The sequence below is a fragment of the Gorilla gorilla genome, chromosome 9, assembly GCF_029281585.2.
Source record: "Gorilla gorilla gorilla isolate KB3781 chromosome 9, NHGRI_mGorGor1-v2.1_pri, whole genome shotgun sequence".
Taxonomy (NCBI): Eukaryota; Metazoa; Chordata; class Mammalia; order Primates; family Hominidae; genus Gorilla; species Gorilla gorilla.
In genome coordinates this window covers 40,817,152-40,831,769 of record NC_073233.2, presented here as the reverse complement: position 1 = coordinate 40,831,769, position 14,618 = coordinate 40,817,152, and the positions used below count along the sequence as shown (strand labels likewise).

The window sequence follows — 14,618 nt, the reverse complement described above, 5'->3', positions numbered from 1 at the left end:
GATGAGCGGCCATCAGAAATACCCCAGCACCTTACCATGAAAGTCTAGCCTGCCTTTCGGAAGCATTGCAGTTCTTATTCCAGAAATCATGCAAATTTCTAGTTTGCATCTGAAGGAGGATCGAGGTATCATGACATTAAGCCTTTAGGCAGGTTTTAAACCATAAAAATGCAAAAAAGAAAGACAGACTGATTGACTGATTGACTGATTTTAGAGACAGGGTCTCCCTATGTTGTCCAGGCTGGCCGTGTATTCCCGGGCTCAAGCGATCCTCCCATCTCAACCTCCCAAGTAGTTAGGACTACAGGTGCATGCCATCACACCGGCTGATATATTTATTATCATCCAAAGTTTAAGTAGAATTGCAGCAGGACTCACATTTTGATATTGCACATTTACTATCTTGCACAGAACTTGGCTGCAGCCGAATTAAACAGAATAGGACAAAATTCAGTCTGAACACAACTAAATTAGTACACATTGGACAAACAGCTAAGGACAATGGATATGCCAGACCAGATAAAACATGGAAAGAAAATAATCAGAAGTTGGTTGGGTATTACTAGTGTTTTTTTTTTTTTTTTTTTTTAAGTTCTCTTAAGTAAAACAGAAATGGCACTTTCTTTTTAGGGTTCTCCCACACAGCTGCACTGTCTTCCTTAGCCAGCAGAGGACACCCTTCAGCTTACAAAGACTCACCGCTTTCTTCTGGATGAAAATTTGTGCATCTTTCAGGTGGCCGGCAATGTTCTCACACAGACGTTTCCTCTGTTCCTCATTCAGCACGTTCACATAGAATGCCCGCACCTGCTCAGAGAAAAGAGCAAGTGCAGAGAATTGAATCACCAGTTTATCACCAACAAAATTCACCTACTACAACACTTAGGAAATCAATGATAAAAAAACTTTAGAAGTTAAGAATAATTTTAAATTTTAAATTTGGGTTGTGTTCTTCACTTTTTGTTTTAAGCAAAATAAGTAAAATTCATTTGTTAATAGCTCATAACTGCTTTCTAATAATATCCTTTATAGTAACTGCTATAAATCTCTTATAAATAGATCTGCAATTTAAAACCTCACCACATTCTTAATACTGACAAGTCTAAAATGTGCAAGCTGCCTTTGAATGTAAACTTAGCACAATACCTTTGTTCAATTCTCCCAGAACCATGAAGGAAAATTAACTAATTTAGCTAGAGATATAATTTGATATATAGATAATTATATCTATATATAGACATCTAAAAACTACCTGATTTATACATGTGTATCTGTAGTTATTCAGAAGCCAATATTTCTTAAGCAAGACATATTAATAGTGATATTTTGCTAGATTATTGGGTTTACCTCTAAAATAAATATCCATGAATTACAATGAAAAATAGGAGCTTAGTATCAGGTATGTGAATCCGAGCAGCCTCTGCCCAATTCTGAAATCAAAAGGTTGTAGCTATGATTTTATTCTTACATTTCATTCATTCATTCCACTCATTCAACAAATATTGAGTATCTATAATGTGCGAGACTGTTCTACGTGCTGTTCTATTGTTTATGAAGTCCAATAATATCCAATTATCCAAAGTATCAACTTCATAAAATATTAAGAGATGTATCATTTCCATAAGTCATCAAATATCAGGCTATAATTATGTTTTTAAATTTTTGAGTAAAGTTTAAACCTGATACCAAAGTTAATCAGACATTTTGGATTAACACAATCTAATCAAAGTACTATATCCTGGGGATTTCCTCAGACCTATCTCCAATTCACTAATTCTCTCTTCAGCTGTATTTGACATATTGCGCGAAAACATCGACTGGGTCACTATATCTGTTGAGTTTTTATTTCACAGATTGTAATTTTTGTTTCTAGAAAATATTATTTGGTTATTTTTCAAATCTACCTGTTTTTCTCCTCATATCCTATTGTCTTAATAATATTCCTTTTTTGCATCTCTTTAAATATGTATGTTTATTTTAAAGCCTCTTTCCAATTATCATGTCTATGATTCTTCCATCTATTATTGCATGTGTAATTTCTCATTGGATTTCCTTGTATGTATTCTAATTTTTCACTATGACTCATCAGATGAAGTAGTCTTGATAACATCTATTGTTCTATCTTCCAATTCACTAATCTTCTCTTCAGCCATGTTAACCTCCTTTAAAAGCCATCTATTAAATTCTAATTTCAGTTGTTACATTTTCTAGTTATGTCCATTCAACTTTTTCTATAGCTTAAAGTTCTCTTACTAAATTCTTCAAGCAGTCATCTATTTTCTTAAACCTATTAATCAGTCATTTTAAAACCTATATCTGACAGTTCCATTATTTAAGCCTCCATTAGGTTTGTTCCTACTGTCAGTTTGTAGGGGGTTTTTTCTCCCTCTTGATTTTCAGTCATAAGGTCTTAATGTGTTAGGTGCCTGGTCATTTATTGTTGAATGCTGAACATTTCCATATAAAAAGGTCTAGAATCATTTCAGTTTCTATTTTCCACCAAAGAAAATTTTGTTTGCTTCTGACAGATGGCGTAGAAAGAGATCACCTTAATCTAATCTGAGACTGAGCAGAGGCAAAGTTGTGTTTCCTGTATTGTGAGAGCAAGTTTATTTCACATTTGCCCTTATTCCTAGGCATGGCCCTTTAGGGATTTCAACTGAAAGCCTTGAGTGTAACCAGAGGCTCTGCTTCTTAGCAGACCTTGAATTCCAATTTTTGTCCCTTCAGACTCATGAGACTGCTGTAAACACCACTCAGCTTCTGGACCAGTGCTTACAAATTAACAAATACCTTAAGAGGAAAGGAAACCAAATGTCAAGCTTACTTCACTGCACTTTTTTTTTCTGCACTTCTTTTCTATCTTTGATCTTGGTCCCTTAAATCCTTGTTGCTTTGTTAGCTCTCCAAAGCCTTCAAACAAGTGCTTTATGTATTTTACCTACCTTTTCAATGTTCTCCATGAAACGGTAAGTATGATACAAGCTAGTCTGCCATAGACAGATGCAAGCCCAGGTGAATCATTTTTAAGAGAATAAATCTGGACCTTCTTATGTATTTCCCATGTGATACATCATCACAGAATTATGCTATGAATCTATAACAATGGTATTGTGATTACTTAAAAACCACACTATATCCTATATAGTGATAAGAAATTCTCTCAATAAAGTAAGAATGAGCACATAATAAATTTTCATGTGTAAGCAACAGCCTCATTAATTTTTGCAGGGGTTGTATGAGCTGGTTTAATACCTGTATTGACCTCACATAGGCAAAATTCTTTGAGAGGCAGGGAATGTACTGTAATATACTTGGTGTCATCTGCATCACCAAAAATAATGCAGTTACATAAAAGGTATGCAGGAAATGTTTTAAGCTCATCTAAAAATGGTTTATATCCCACAATAATGTAATTTCTTTTTTATATATACGTATATATGCATATACGTAAATGCTTTTCAAGCAAAGATATCCTCACAGTGAATTAATTCATGTATTTAATTATTTTTTACTTGGAACCCACATTCACAAACTGAGAAACTAGAAATAGGTTCTAATCTAATTTAAATACTAAGTTTAACACTAACTGCTCAAACAGAGCTCTAGAACAACTATACCTTTAACTTTATTATTTTATTGTGTGTGGTATAAGTTGCACTGGACACATTAAGGAGGCAGCTGCCCACCTACAGCCCTTCCAAGTCCAAGGGCCTCCTTCATAGCATGTGCTGAAACAGCTCTTAGGGCAGCCATAGGCGACTGGAAAGAGGATGAGCACTTGCCCTGGGGCGGTTAACTAGAGCCTGACCAAGGCCAATGGTGCAACCTGGGGTGAAAAGATTAGCCAACTCAATAGGATTCCATCTCTCTAGAATCTAGAGATAGACATTTCGAGAGAAGGAGTAAAAGGTGGTCCAAAAAAAAAGTAATAATGGAGAAAGATGCCATAAAGGAGAGTTTTCCATTGTTGTGGAAGAGCCACAACAATGATAAAACAGAAGCTCTGACGCAGATAGGAGAAAACAGGAAGCTGTGGTAAAAATAATCAATTAGCATTGGCAAGCAGAAGCAGACAGATGGAGAATAAGCCACGTGAAGGACGAGCCCTGCAGTGGAAACGCCCACACTCTTGTGACCGAGGCTCCTGGAGCTATTTTGGATCTCTAGTTCTAGTCCTTGAACCTGGACTGTCCTGCCCAGATTCTTAGATTTGTCTCCACGTAAGCTGTACATGCTCATTTCTTAAATTCCCATGAGATCACTGTTTCCCCAATGCCCCCTCCCCATACCCCTTCAATAAAGTTTGAAGAAACTGAGACGGAGTCTGCATGCTTTGAGGCAAAAGACCAGAGTAATATAACCCTTCAACTCCACCCAGTAAGGGGCCCAATTTACTATTACAGATGAGTCTTCCTTGAATTCAATTTAATACATCAGACAGTTGGGGCATTTGCAGGGAGGGGGATTATGCAGGCATTGACAAGGAGAATTAGCAGGTGACTTCCATAGCAGATAAAGAGAAGTCATTACCTGAGTAACGTTATCATCATTGGCAGTGTTGAATCTCCGCACTTCTCCAGAATATTGGATGCTGTGCTCCAGGGCAGAAGGCTGTTGTTCCGGAGCACCAAAGCTGTTGGGGTAGTAATTTGGAGCACCACCTTCAAAACAAAACCACCCAGATGCACTTAGGAATAAGAAAAGTCAAGTAAGTCTGCAAATAATCACTGTGATGAGAAATAAATTCAAGTGGTAATCAAATACACATGTACACATACACAGATATAAACACAACGCACACATATTATTTTTAATTTTCCGCATTTAGCTACAGGTAGTATGAAGATTCTTAGGGAATGCTGCCATCTGCTAAATGCTTGCACAGGCTGCCGCACTTTATGAATGAATCTCAAAGTCCCTTTTGACACTTCAAAGGGTCTCATCTATCAAGTCTTCTGAGGGGTACAGCACATGTAGAAGTTTATACAGGCTTGATTTGGCCACCATATAGGGATGAGGCTCAAAGACACATTTCAAAATTGACTTGAAAAATTGTGTCATTTGGACTTGGGCTCAATTCAAACACTGCGTCACAAAATTCTTGAGGGAAATCTGAAAGTTCTGGTTCTGCTCCTTGAATCTACAGACACAAGCATGGAGCTCTGTGATGGGACCTGACTGCTGCAAGGTCACACGGTAGCCAGTGGTAGATATGGGGTTGGAACTCTGGGTTTTTTATCTCCTCCAGCCCAGCATATACAGTATTTCCATTACAGAACTCTACTTTGCTATTCCGTAAAGTGTTTTTAGGATTCTCAGGGTATCTCTCCTTTACTGACGATGATGACTTTGTTCCATTGTAGCTTCACTTTCATACCCTCCACAGACCAATAAACAAAGAATTTTTTAAAATGTGGTAATTGTATATCAGCACTTACTTATCTGGACTTATAAGAAACAGTGACAAATACAATCAAAATATTTTCTATGACTTTTGAAATAAATTATAAGGCTTTTTTTTCATTTTAGCATATTTATTTTCTCAACTATGCTTTGGCTGACATTAGCAGAAGCTTTCATTACCCGAGCACACACTGCCTAAACAGGAGTGGCCCAGGAACATATTAAGCGGTTTGAGCAAACCAATCTGGGGTTGGAATTTTAGCCAGCTCACTGCTGTAATAGATTATCCACAGTGCATAATCAAGAGGTGCCTATGTATGACATTCACCAAGACACCAAGTGTGTGTGCAGGGGAAGGAAGAACACCATACTATTACAGAGTCCAATTATTCGCTCAACAAATTCAACAGATCAGTCACATCTACATGAAAAGCAAAATGCTCCAAAAACCAGCCATCACAGTGTTTTCTTCATTAAGAACTAGCTCTTTGAAATGTGCCTAGTTAATTTTTAAAATCCTACTTCCAAATGAGCTCTGACCTTTACTCAAAGTGGTAGTTGTCTTTAAGGCACTGACCACAGGAACAATTAAGCTCTTTCACGGAGCTTCAGGGTCACAGCCCAAATGCTCTACTTTTACAATCAGGCCAGGCACGGTGGCTCATGCCTGTAATCCCAGCACTCTGTGGGGCCAAAGTGGGTGGATCACCTGAGGTCAAGAGTCCAGGACCAGCCTGGCCAATGAAACCCTGTCTCTACTAAAAATACAAAAATTAGCTGGTGTGGTGGCACACTCCTATACTTCCAGCTACTCGGGAGGCTGAGGCATGAGAATCTCTTGAACCCGGAGGCAGAGGCTGCAGTGAGCCAAGATCATGCACTGCACTCCAGCCTGGGCAACAGAGTGAGACTCTGTCTAAAAAATAAATAAATAGATAAATAAATATAGCAAAATGTAATAGCTATGACCTTTGGGTGTTGGGACTATATGGGAATTTTTCTTTTTTCTTCTTTTTCTTATATATTCCAAATTTTCTTTAGGACACTTGTATTATTTTTATCATAGAAAAATAAACTTTGTTTGAATGTAGACATCTGTGGCTATAAATATAAATCATCAGTAAAATTTCTAAAGGGATCAATGCATGCAGTCTATATTACTAAAACACGTGTCCTAAATGGGAAAAGAAAATAACTAAGATCTATATTAAACTGTGGAATAGTAAAAGGGAAAAACTTTAATCAAGCATTCTGCTTGACTTATTAGAAAAAGTAATTAGAACCAGAGGCTGTTTGTATACGACACCAAAAAAAAAAGTAGTCAAAAGAAAAAGATCCTAAGTTTGATAAATGAGTTCCAAAAAACAAAAAGTGGTAAGTTGATTCACCTGACTTTATTCACTTAGGAAAAAATGAAGGGAGGGGAATCCTTTGACTTGCTCTGCCTCCCCTACTCTCTTCTCCCCAGCCTTCCCTGCTAATTCTAGCTCCCCTCCAAATTCTAGCTAGACCTGCTCCTCCGGGGCCACAACAGAACTGCAAAGAGAAACAGAAGACTCCAACTCTTGGCTTTCGCACTTCCAAGGGTCTAAGTCTTGGTGATTTCACAGTGAGTTAAGGAATTGTCCATTTTGGTGAAGTGTCTTCAAAACCTAACTCCCAAGCTGGATGTTACTGTACTCTAGCCAGTGTGAAATATCTTTCTCCCTGTTTTTAACCACTGGATACAAGTAACATCTGAGGTGGAAACTCTCAATAAAATATATAAAATAGATAAAAAGCATGGAGAGTCCTCAGGCAGCCTAAATCTTCACTGCTGGGCAAAAAAGCGCCCAGTTAGCAGCACCTGGGGAGCACCTTTACCAAGCAGGACGTCCTGCGGGGCCAGCTTGAGAGCCACTGGCCTGGCCTCCCACCCATCTGCTCCACGTGCCCTCTGCCCACGCAGGCGGAGCCCAACGTCTTTAGGCCTACCCTGATTGTCCTGCATGCACATCGGGCCATCACGCTGGTAGTTGGCCACTCGAGCACGGTAGGGACAGTTCACAGGTATATGAAGATAATTGGGTCCCAGGCGATGGCGGTGAGTGTCAGGATAGGCAAAAAGGCGGCCCTGCAGTAATAAATACAATAGACACTGACTAGGGGCAGTAACATACAACATAGGAATGGGCTGTAAACTTCATTCTGAAACTCGAAGTACAAAGCACTCTGTACGTGGTTACCAGAAAATTCTGCCTTTCCCGCTACTTAAGAGTGAAGCCTCTACTCTTATGAAACGAGTTCTCCCTAACTGAACAGTTCTTAATTTCCCAGGCCCTATGGCCAACCATAAATCTTCACATCTGTTTTTGGTAATAATATCTTTTTTTTTCCCCTTCTGCATAACAAGTTAGTGTCTTGTCTTATACAGTATTACTTCCTATTCCCAAGGAAGTATTGCATTATAAAATAAATGTGCTAGAACATTAACTAACTGAAATATTGAATTAATTCTATTCCTCCTCATTCCCCCACTCCAAGGGAGGAACCAATCATTTGCTCTTTACAAAAAGCAACACATTTCTACAAAACCAACAGCATGGGAAATTCTTCAAATAAGCACTTCCAGCTGGGCACAGTGGCCCATGCCTATTATAATCCCAGCACTCTGGAAGGCCAAGGTGAAAGGATCGCTTGGGCCCAGGAGTTTGAGACCAGCCTGGGCAACACAGCGAGACCTGTCTCTACAAAAAAAAAAAAAAATTAAAACATTAGCCAAGCATGGTGGCATGTGCCTGTAGTCCCAGCTACTCCAAGAGGCTGAAGTGCGAGGACTGCTTGGCCCAGGGGATTGAGGCAGCAGTGAGCTGCAATCGTGTCACTGCAATCCAGCCTGGGCAACAAAGCAAGATCAGAAAAAAAAAAAAAAAAAAAAAAAAAAAAGGTACCTCCCATGTTGCCTTCTGAATTATCTCAGAAACACTTTGAGCTCTGAGACTTTCTACATATAAACAACAATAACAAAAAATCTGTGGTTCAAAATGAAAGCCCTACAATGCCAAAGGTAATCAATCTAAGATTAAATTATGTTCCATGTTAATCAAGGCAAAGATGGCAAGCATTTTGAAATTTCTTTCAGTTAATGCTCAAACAAAAGCTTTATGATAAATTCTGCATTAATCTTAATATCTAATTATTGAACTATTCTCATTATTCATACTTCTTTTCTATGAGCAATTTTTCTTCCATTGAATTTATCATTGGCCTTGAACCTTAAAAGTATTTTTATATCCCTAATTCTATGAGGCAAAATAAAAACCAAATTGAATAGGGCAACTTAAGCAATAACCTTGTTCCAAATCACTGATACCAACAGACTTAATCCAGTCCCAGTGTTCTGTCAATATTTTGCTTTTGGCTGAATGACTCCCTCTTATCATCATTTCAAATAGCCTAAGGTCATATTTAGATGACTAGCCACGCGGCCATGACCAAAACTCAGCTATAGGTTGGAAGCTGGTTGTCTCCTTTGGCTCAAAAAGTTGTGCTCTTGACTCCATCAACAGGATAGGAGATACAATCCTGCCATGGGCAGCTCCTGGATGTAGCCTCTATCACATAACTCTGATTTTATGTCACCCTGTGTTTATCAGGCAACCTTACCCCACCTATGGGTGGAGACCAACAAAGGTTGGGAAATGGGCACAGTGAGGCCATATCCTGACACCAGCTTGAATCTAGGCCTCCCCAAGGCCCTGTGCCTGAACTCCCTTGCTGGACCTGCGTGAGTGGGAAAGCCTTTCCCACCCAAGCAACCGGCCCAACTTCTCCAACTCTTGGCAAAATGCAGAGAATGACAGCAAGAAAGGCTGCACCTGTGTCCTCAGGTACTCAGGGGATGGGACAGTCTCTCTATGACTTGTATTATATTATTTGTCCATTTCACCATGGTGTGGCTCACCACTTTGGATAAAGTTATAAAACTTAATAACATGACCTTGTTAAAAGGCACCTGTAAACACTGCCCATTAATATATCAACCGCCACTGCCTAGGCTACAATACTCATGAGCTCTCAGCAGGAATAACCCCAAAGCCCCCCTAACTGGCTTTCCACTTCCTGTCCAACAAGACAATCTACATATTCCCTACTCACCTACTCAAAAAATCTCAAATCATTCCTTAATGGTCACCAAATGGCTAAATGAGTACAACAGTCCTTCCCCAACTGTATGGCTCCTCACAGGCTCCATGGTATTGGAACTGATAGCTAAATGACCTAAGAAGGATGGGGAAAAGCTAGGCTAGAAACAATAACTCGACAAACTTATGAAAGCTCTTTCAAACACTTTCTAAAACTCATTTAAAAAAAAAAACAACCTATAAAGAGTACACTGAATTTAAAATAGATATATTTGCCAGAACTAAAATTAATACTAACAGAAATTATATTACTTTCTACTTGTCATCCTTTTTCAGAACTCTCTTCCCCACTGTCTGAATAGCTGCCTTAGACATTTGCTTTCTTAGGAATGTAGAGAATACGTATTTGCTTTGCAGTCCTTTTCTCGGGGGCCTAGTTCTCCATTCAAATCTTCATTGTTCTTCAAATTATATGACTCAGTGCTGCTGACTGCCTCACGGTCCCACTGTGGTTCCAGAGACCCACGGTGACTTGGATTCTTGTGAAAAGAGTTTAGGTAACCTTGTATTCCTCAATCCGTTCCCTCCCTGGGTGACCAGGGTCATGCAGCCTCTGCCCTGCCCATGACAATTTCATGCCTTGGCAAATCCCATTAGCCTCGTCCTCTCACAGTTCAGCCACCAGGTAGGGAGTTTTAGGGCCCAGGATTACCTTGTTTTGGCTTCCTCTACTCCCTGGTTTCAATGCAAACTTCTGCTTTTCCTCTGAGAACTGCCTGACTTTCCTTTTGCTATTCCCGATCCCTAGTTGTCGCTTTTTCTATTTATGACCAAGAGGAGTGATTCTACTCAATATATCCCAGACCACACTTCTCAAAACTGAAGAAAGCTTTTCACTCCTACTCAAGCATTTAAGGTCCCCTCTGACATATACTCAATGAACCTACCCAAACTCTATTCTTCTCATTCAGGAAAGAGTGACTGTTTAATAGTTTCAACACACCTAACATGTTCCACCTTTGTGCCTATACTCATGTCCTTCTCCTGCCCCATTTTACCTACTAAAAATCAAAATCCTATCTATTCTTCAAAACAATCTCAAATGCTACCTCGTTCATGAAACTTTGTGGCTGACCTCCTATCAGACAAAATTTTGCTTTCTGGATCACCATGGCATTCTGCCTTACATTATGGCACCCAAGACAGTCCACCATACACAACAGACAGGTACTCAATTTGTAACAGTTGAATTGGACTAAAAACTAACGAAAAACTTACTTTCTATAAAAGCCTCAGATGTTCCCCAATGTCATAAGCAAAAAAGTTATTTTTTAAAAACGGAATCTTAGCTTGTCCTCCATGCTGACTGAAACCTGAACTGGAATCAGATACTTACATAAGAAGTAACCTTCAGTCGCTGTGGTCTGATTTAGGGTACAATCTTTAACCTTTGTTTCAAGGTCACAGTCCAAAACCACAAAAGATTGATTTATACAGTAATTATTAAGCCAATTATTTTCTTACTGATTCTGATCCAAAGTACAATTTTTCACTCTTGGTACTCTTGAAAGAGATATTAAAAAGTGATGTAAAACATACTGATGGCTTAACATTAGCAAGGTGAATGGTTAATCCACTGCTTTTATCACTGGCAGCATACATGTAGTTCATAAAGATCATCCCTAGATCTCTTTTTACAAATGGAAAAATTCAAGCATCACCATGAAACAGAAAATGAGGCCAGCCGCGGTGGCTCACGCCTATAATCCAGCACTTTGGGAGGCGGAGGCAGGCAGATCACTTGAGGTCAGGAGTTTGAGACCAGCCTGGCCAACAGGGTGAAACCCCATCTCTACTAAAAATACAAAAATTAGCTGGGCATGGTGGCGGGCGCCTGTAGCTAATCAAGAGGCTGAGGCAGGAGGATCGCTTGAACCTGGGAGGCGGAGGTTGCAGTGAGCCGAGATCATGCCACTGCACTCCAGCCTGGGCGACAGAGCAAGACTCTGTCACAAAAAAAAAAAAAAAAAAAAAAAAAGAACAAGAAAATTAATAAAGTTAGGCTTACCAAGGTATTATAATTAATTAACCATACTTCAGCTACAGACAGAACAAACGAGGCTTCACTCTATCAATACTTAAGGTATTTCTATTATGTCTTTTTTTTTAATAAAGAGAGTAAGTATTCTTGTCTTCACATATGTAGGGATCTTACCATGGACTTTTGTTTATACTTGGTTTATTCAAGGAATGCTCATTGAAGAATAGTTCACCTCAGTGAATCCCACAAGGTAACCAAGCACCCAGATTAAAGTTTAAGTAATGTTCTTGTTAATTCCTCACATAAAGATCATGCCAAGCTGCATATTTTGTGTGTGCATGCTCACATGGACACCTGCCTCAGAACATCTCAATCCACCAGGCTCACCTGAAGCATTTTGTCAGGACTGGCCTCAATGCCAGGGGGCATGTTGCTTGGGTCGAAGGCTATCTGTTCAACCTCAGCAAAGTAATTAACTGGATTCCGGTTTAAGACCAGTTTACCAACTGGGATGAGAGGGTAGTCCTTGTGAGGCCAAACCTGAAAATGATGTCATATTCACAATTACCAGGCAATCAACTGAAGGAAATCAAAGCTACCCACAAAAATACCAGATTTCAAATACAATCAAGCCAATGAAAACAATTTTTAAATCCAATAAAACATAAGAATTTAAGATGAGTGCCTTAGTTAAATCTTTCACAATGGTAAGTGGTAAATACTGACAGTTTCCCCAGGAAAAAGTACATTAGCTTTTCACAATCTGTTCTCTGTTAATAACAATATATGAAGCCACATACACATACTCAATGAAATGACAAACAGGAATGTGGAAGTAAGATGCTGGTAAGCACTCATTCACAGCTTAGGACACTCTGAAGTGGTACCCTCTGTATTTTGTATATGACTTCCCCATTATTATAATTGTTTGACTAGTTTTTTTTCTAATTAGGTAAGAAGAGACTTAAAAAAGAAAATATTGTTGTTACTGACTCACCTTGGTGAGATCAAATGGATTAAATGGAAAAGTTTCTGCCTGATTAAATGTCATGACCTGGATGTAAAATGTCCAGGAGGGGTACTTTCCTGTGGCAATGGCGTTAAAAAGATCCCGGATGCCATAGTCAGGATCTTCCTGGGAAAGTCTTGCCGCATCTTCAACAGAAAGGTTTTTGATGCCCTGGTCAGTCTACAAAATGAAAGAAAGAAGCTCCAATGGAAACTTATTGTCAAAGTTATCAAAATTTCATCAGTAATTCATTGAAGGATTATGAGTAACACTGCCCAAAGAATGAACTTTCTTTACAACAATACTTCTATTGTTCAAATCTGATACTAATGAATTTATCAACAAGAAATTCTACCTGATTATCCCAATACTTTTAAATGTCAAGGGAATCCCATCTACACATTTCATATTTAAAATCAGTCCTATCTTTCCCTTTATGTATTCTATTATTTGAATTTTTATACTCGTTACTTTCCAAATCAGAAAAATCAAAATATATCTTAAAAGTAGGCAAAAGATTAATAAAATTAAAGGACTACTTGCCTTTTATCATGAAGTAATGTTTTAATTCCATTTCATGACAGCTCAAATCAATTACTGAGACTGTGCTCAGCCAGTATCCCTTCACCCCTGTCCTATTCCTTTTTTTTTTTTAAATAAATCATAGAATCATAGCTCATAGAGTTGAAAAGAACTTCAGTACAGCCACCTGGAACTAGTTCTCTGACTATGAGCAGGCAAAATTAATATTCTGACTTTCCAAGCAAGACATTAAAACCCAGAGAAGCTGTGTCACTTCATAAGTGCTCCTGTTATCATATCATACTGTTCTTTGATGGACTGACCATGTGATCTTATTCTGAAAGACCTCCCAACAAGCCAAGTGCCGCAGAAAGATTTCCTTAGCAAAAATCAACTCTGAACGCTGGTCTATTTCTACCACAGAAATCCCAACTGTCTCATCAGTGAAAAGATTTGAACTCTTACTACTGAACAAGAAGTAAAGCCACCTTCAGGATTAAAACAATGAAGGTCACCATGTACAGATTGCCCAAAGAGCTAATATATTAAGTAGTACAATAACATTGCAATACCTTTCTGATTTTAACTGAATCCTTTAGGTTTAGAAAAGAATAATCTTAGGTCAGAATAATCCAGACTGATGAATCCATGTAGATCTCAGGCTACCTTAGGGCCCTAGGATAAAAGACCCACAAGCAATCCAATCTTTCCAGGACTCGTATAGCTGGTAATATTATGCCAACTTTACAGTGAAAAGAACTGGAGCTCAAAGAACTTTTAATACTATGCCCAAGGCCACAATTATCTAGGAGAGTAGAAATTTGAGTTCAGGCTGGCATAACTCCAAGGCTACCAACTAGACTGGCTGTCCTAGATACAACCATTTAGTCTTATTCTAAGTAATACTACATTGACCCTTTTGGCAATTACAAGCCAATGGGTCAACTGTTTCATAAAATTTTTCCTTGTCAAATATTATAGATCCAAGTTATGAATATAAAAAGAGGTGATAGTTTTCCTGTTTGATATACCTACATTAAATTGCTCAGATAAAGAAGAAAGCAGGATAGAAGAAAATAGGGCTTTTGGATGTCACTAAGAGAGAGATTATCCAGTACTGGTCACGAGCCCACTTCTTTCTGCTTATCTTAGCAGTAGTATTTGGAAACAGAGGTTCTCAGGCTTGTTTCTGACTAGCCCTTGGGAGTTCTCTGGGAATATCACTAACATGACAGGGTTCACTGGCAATATTGCTCATTGTAACAAATGCCATGCTTATACCAAAAGAGGGCCCTTTATAATATTTCAGTTGATTAAAACATTCTCAAAACCCTCCCCAGATGTAACTGATTTGATCTGGCTATATGAATGCAAATTTTTAAAAACAGTATAATTTTGTTTTCTGACATTTGTAATTGATTTTACTTATATGACTTGTTCATAATAAAACCTCAATAAATGCTAAGTAAATAGATGGATGACTTAAAAAGTTAAAAGAAATGATATTGGAAAGACA

The 14,618-nt window shown here is 38.5% G+C and overlaps 1 protein-coding gene across 1 annotated transcript in view; it reads right to left on the bottom strand.

Annotated features, from left to right (window-relative positions):
* The window catches only part of CAT (catalase), a 33,026-nt gene that overhangs the window by 2,970 nt on the left and 15,438 nt on the right, over positions 1-14,618 (bottom strand). The window contains exons 7-11 of the mRNA XM_004050923.5: positions 12,569-12,760; positions 11,959-12,111; positions 7,381-7,519; positions 4,534-4,664; positions 700-807 (exon numbers count right to left, since the gene is read on the bottom strand). Coding sequence (XP_004050971.2) covers positions 700-807; positions 4,534-4,664; positions 7,381-7,519; positions 11,959-12,111; positions 12,569-12,760 — 723 coding nt within the window. The remainder of the gene's footprint in view (positions 1-699; positions 808-4,533; positions 4,665-7,380; positions 7,520-11,958; positions 12,112-12,568; positions 12,761-14,618) is intronic.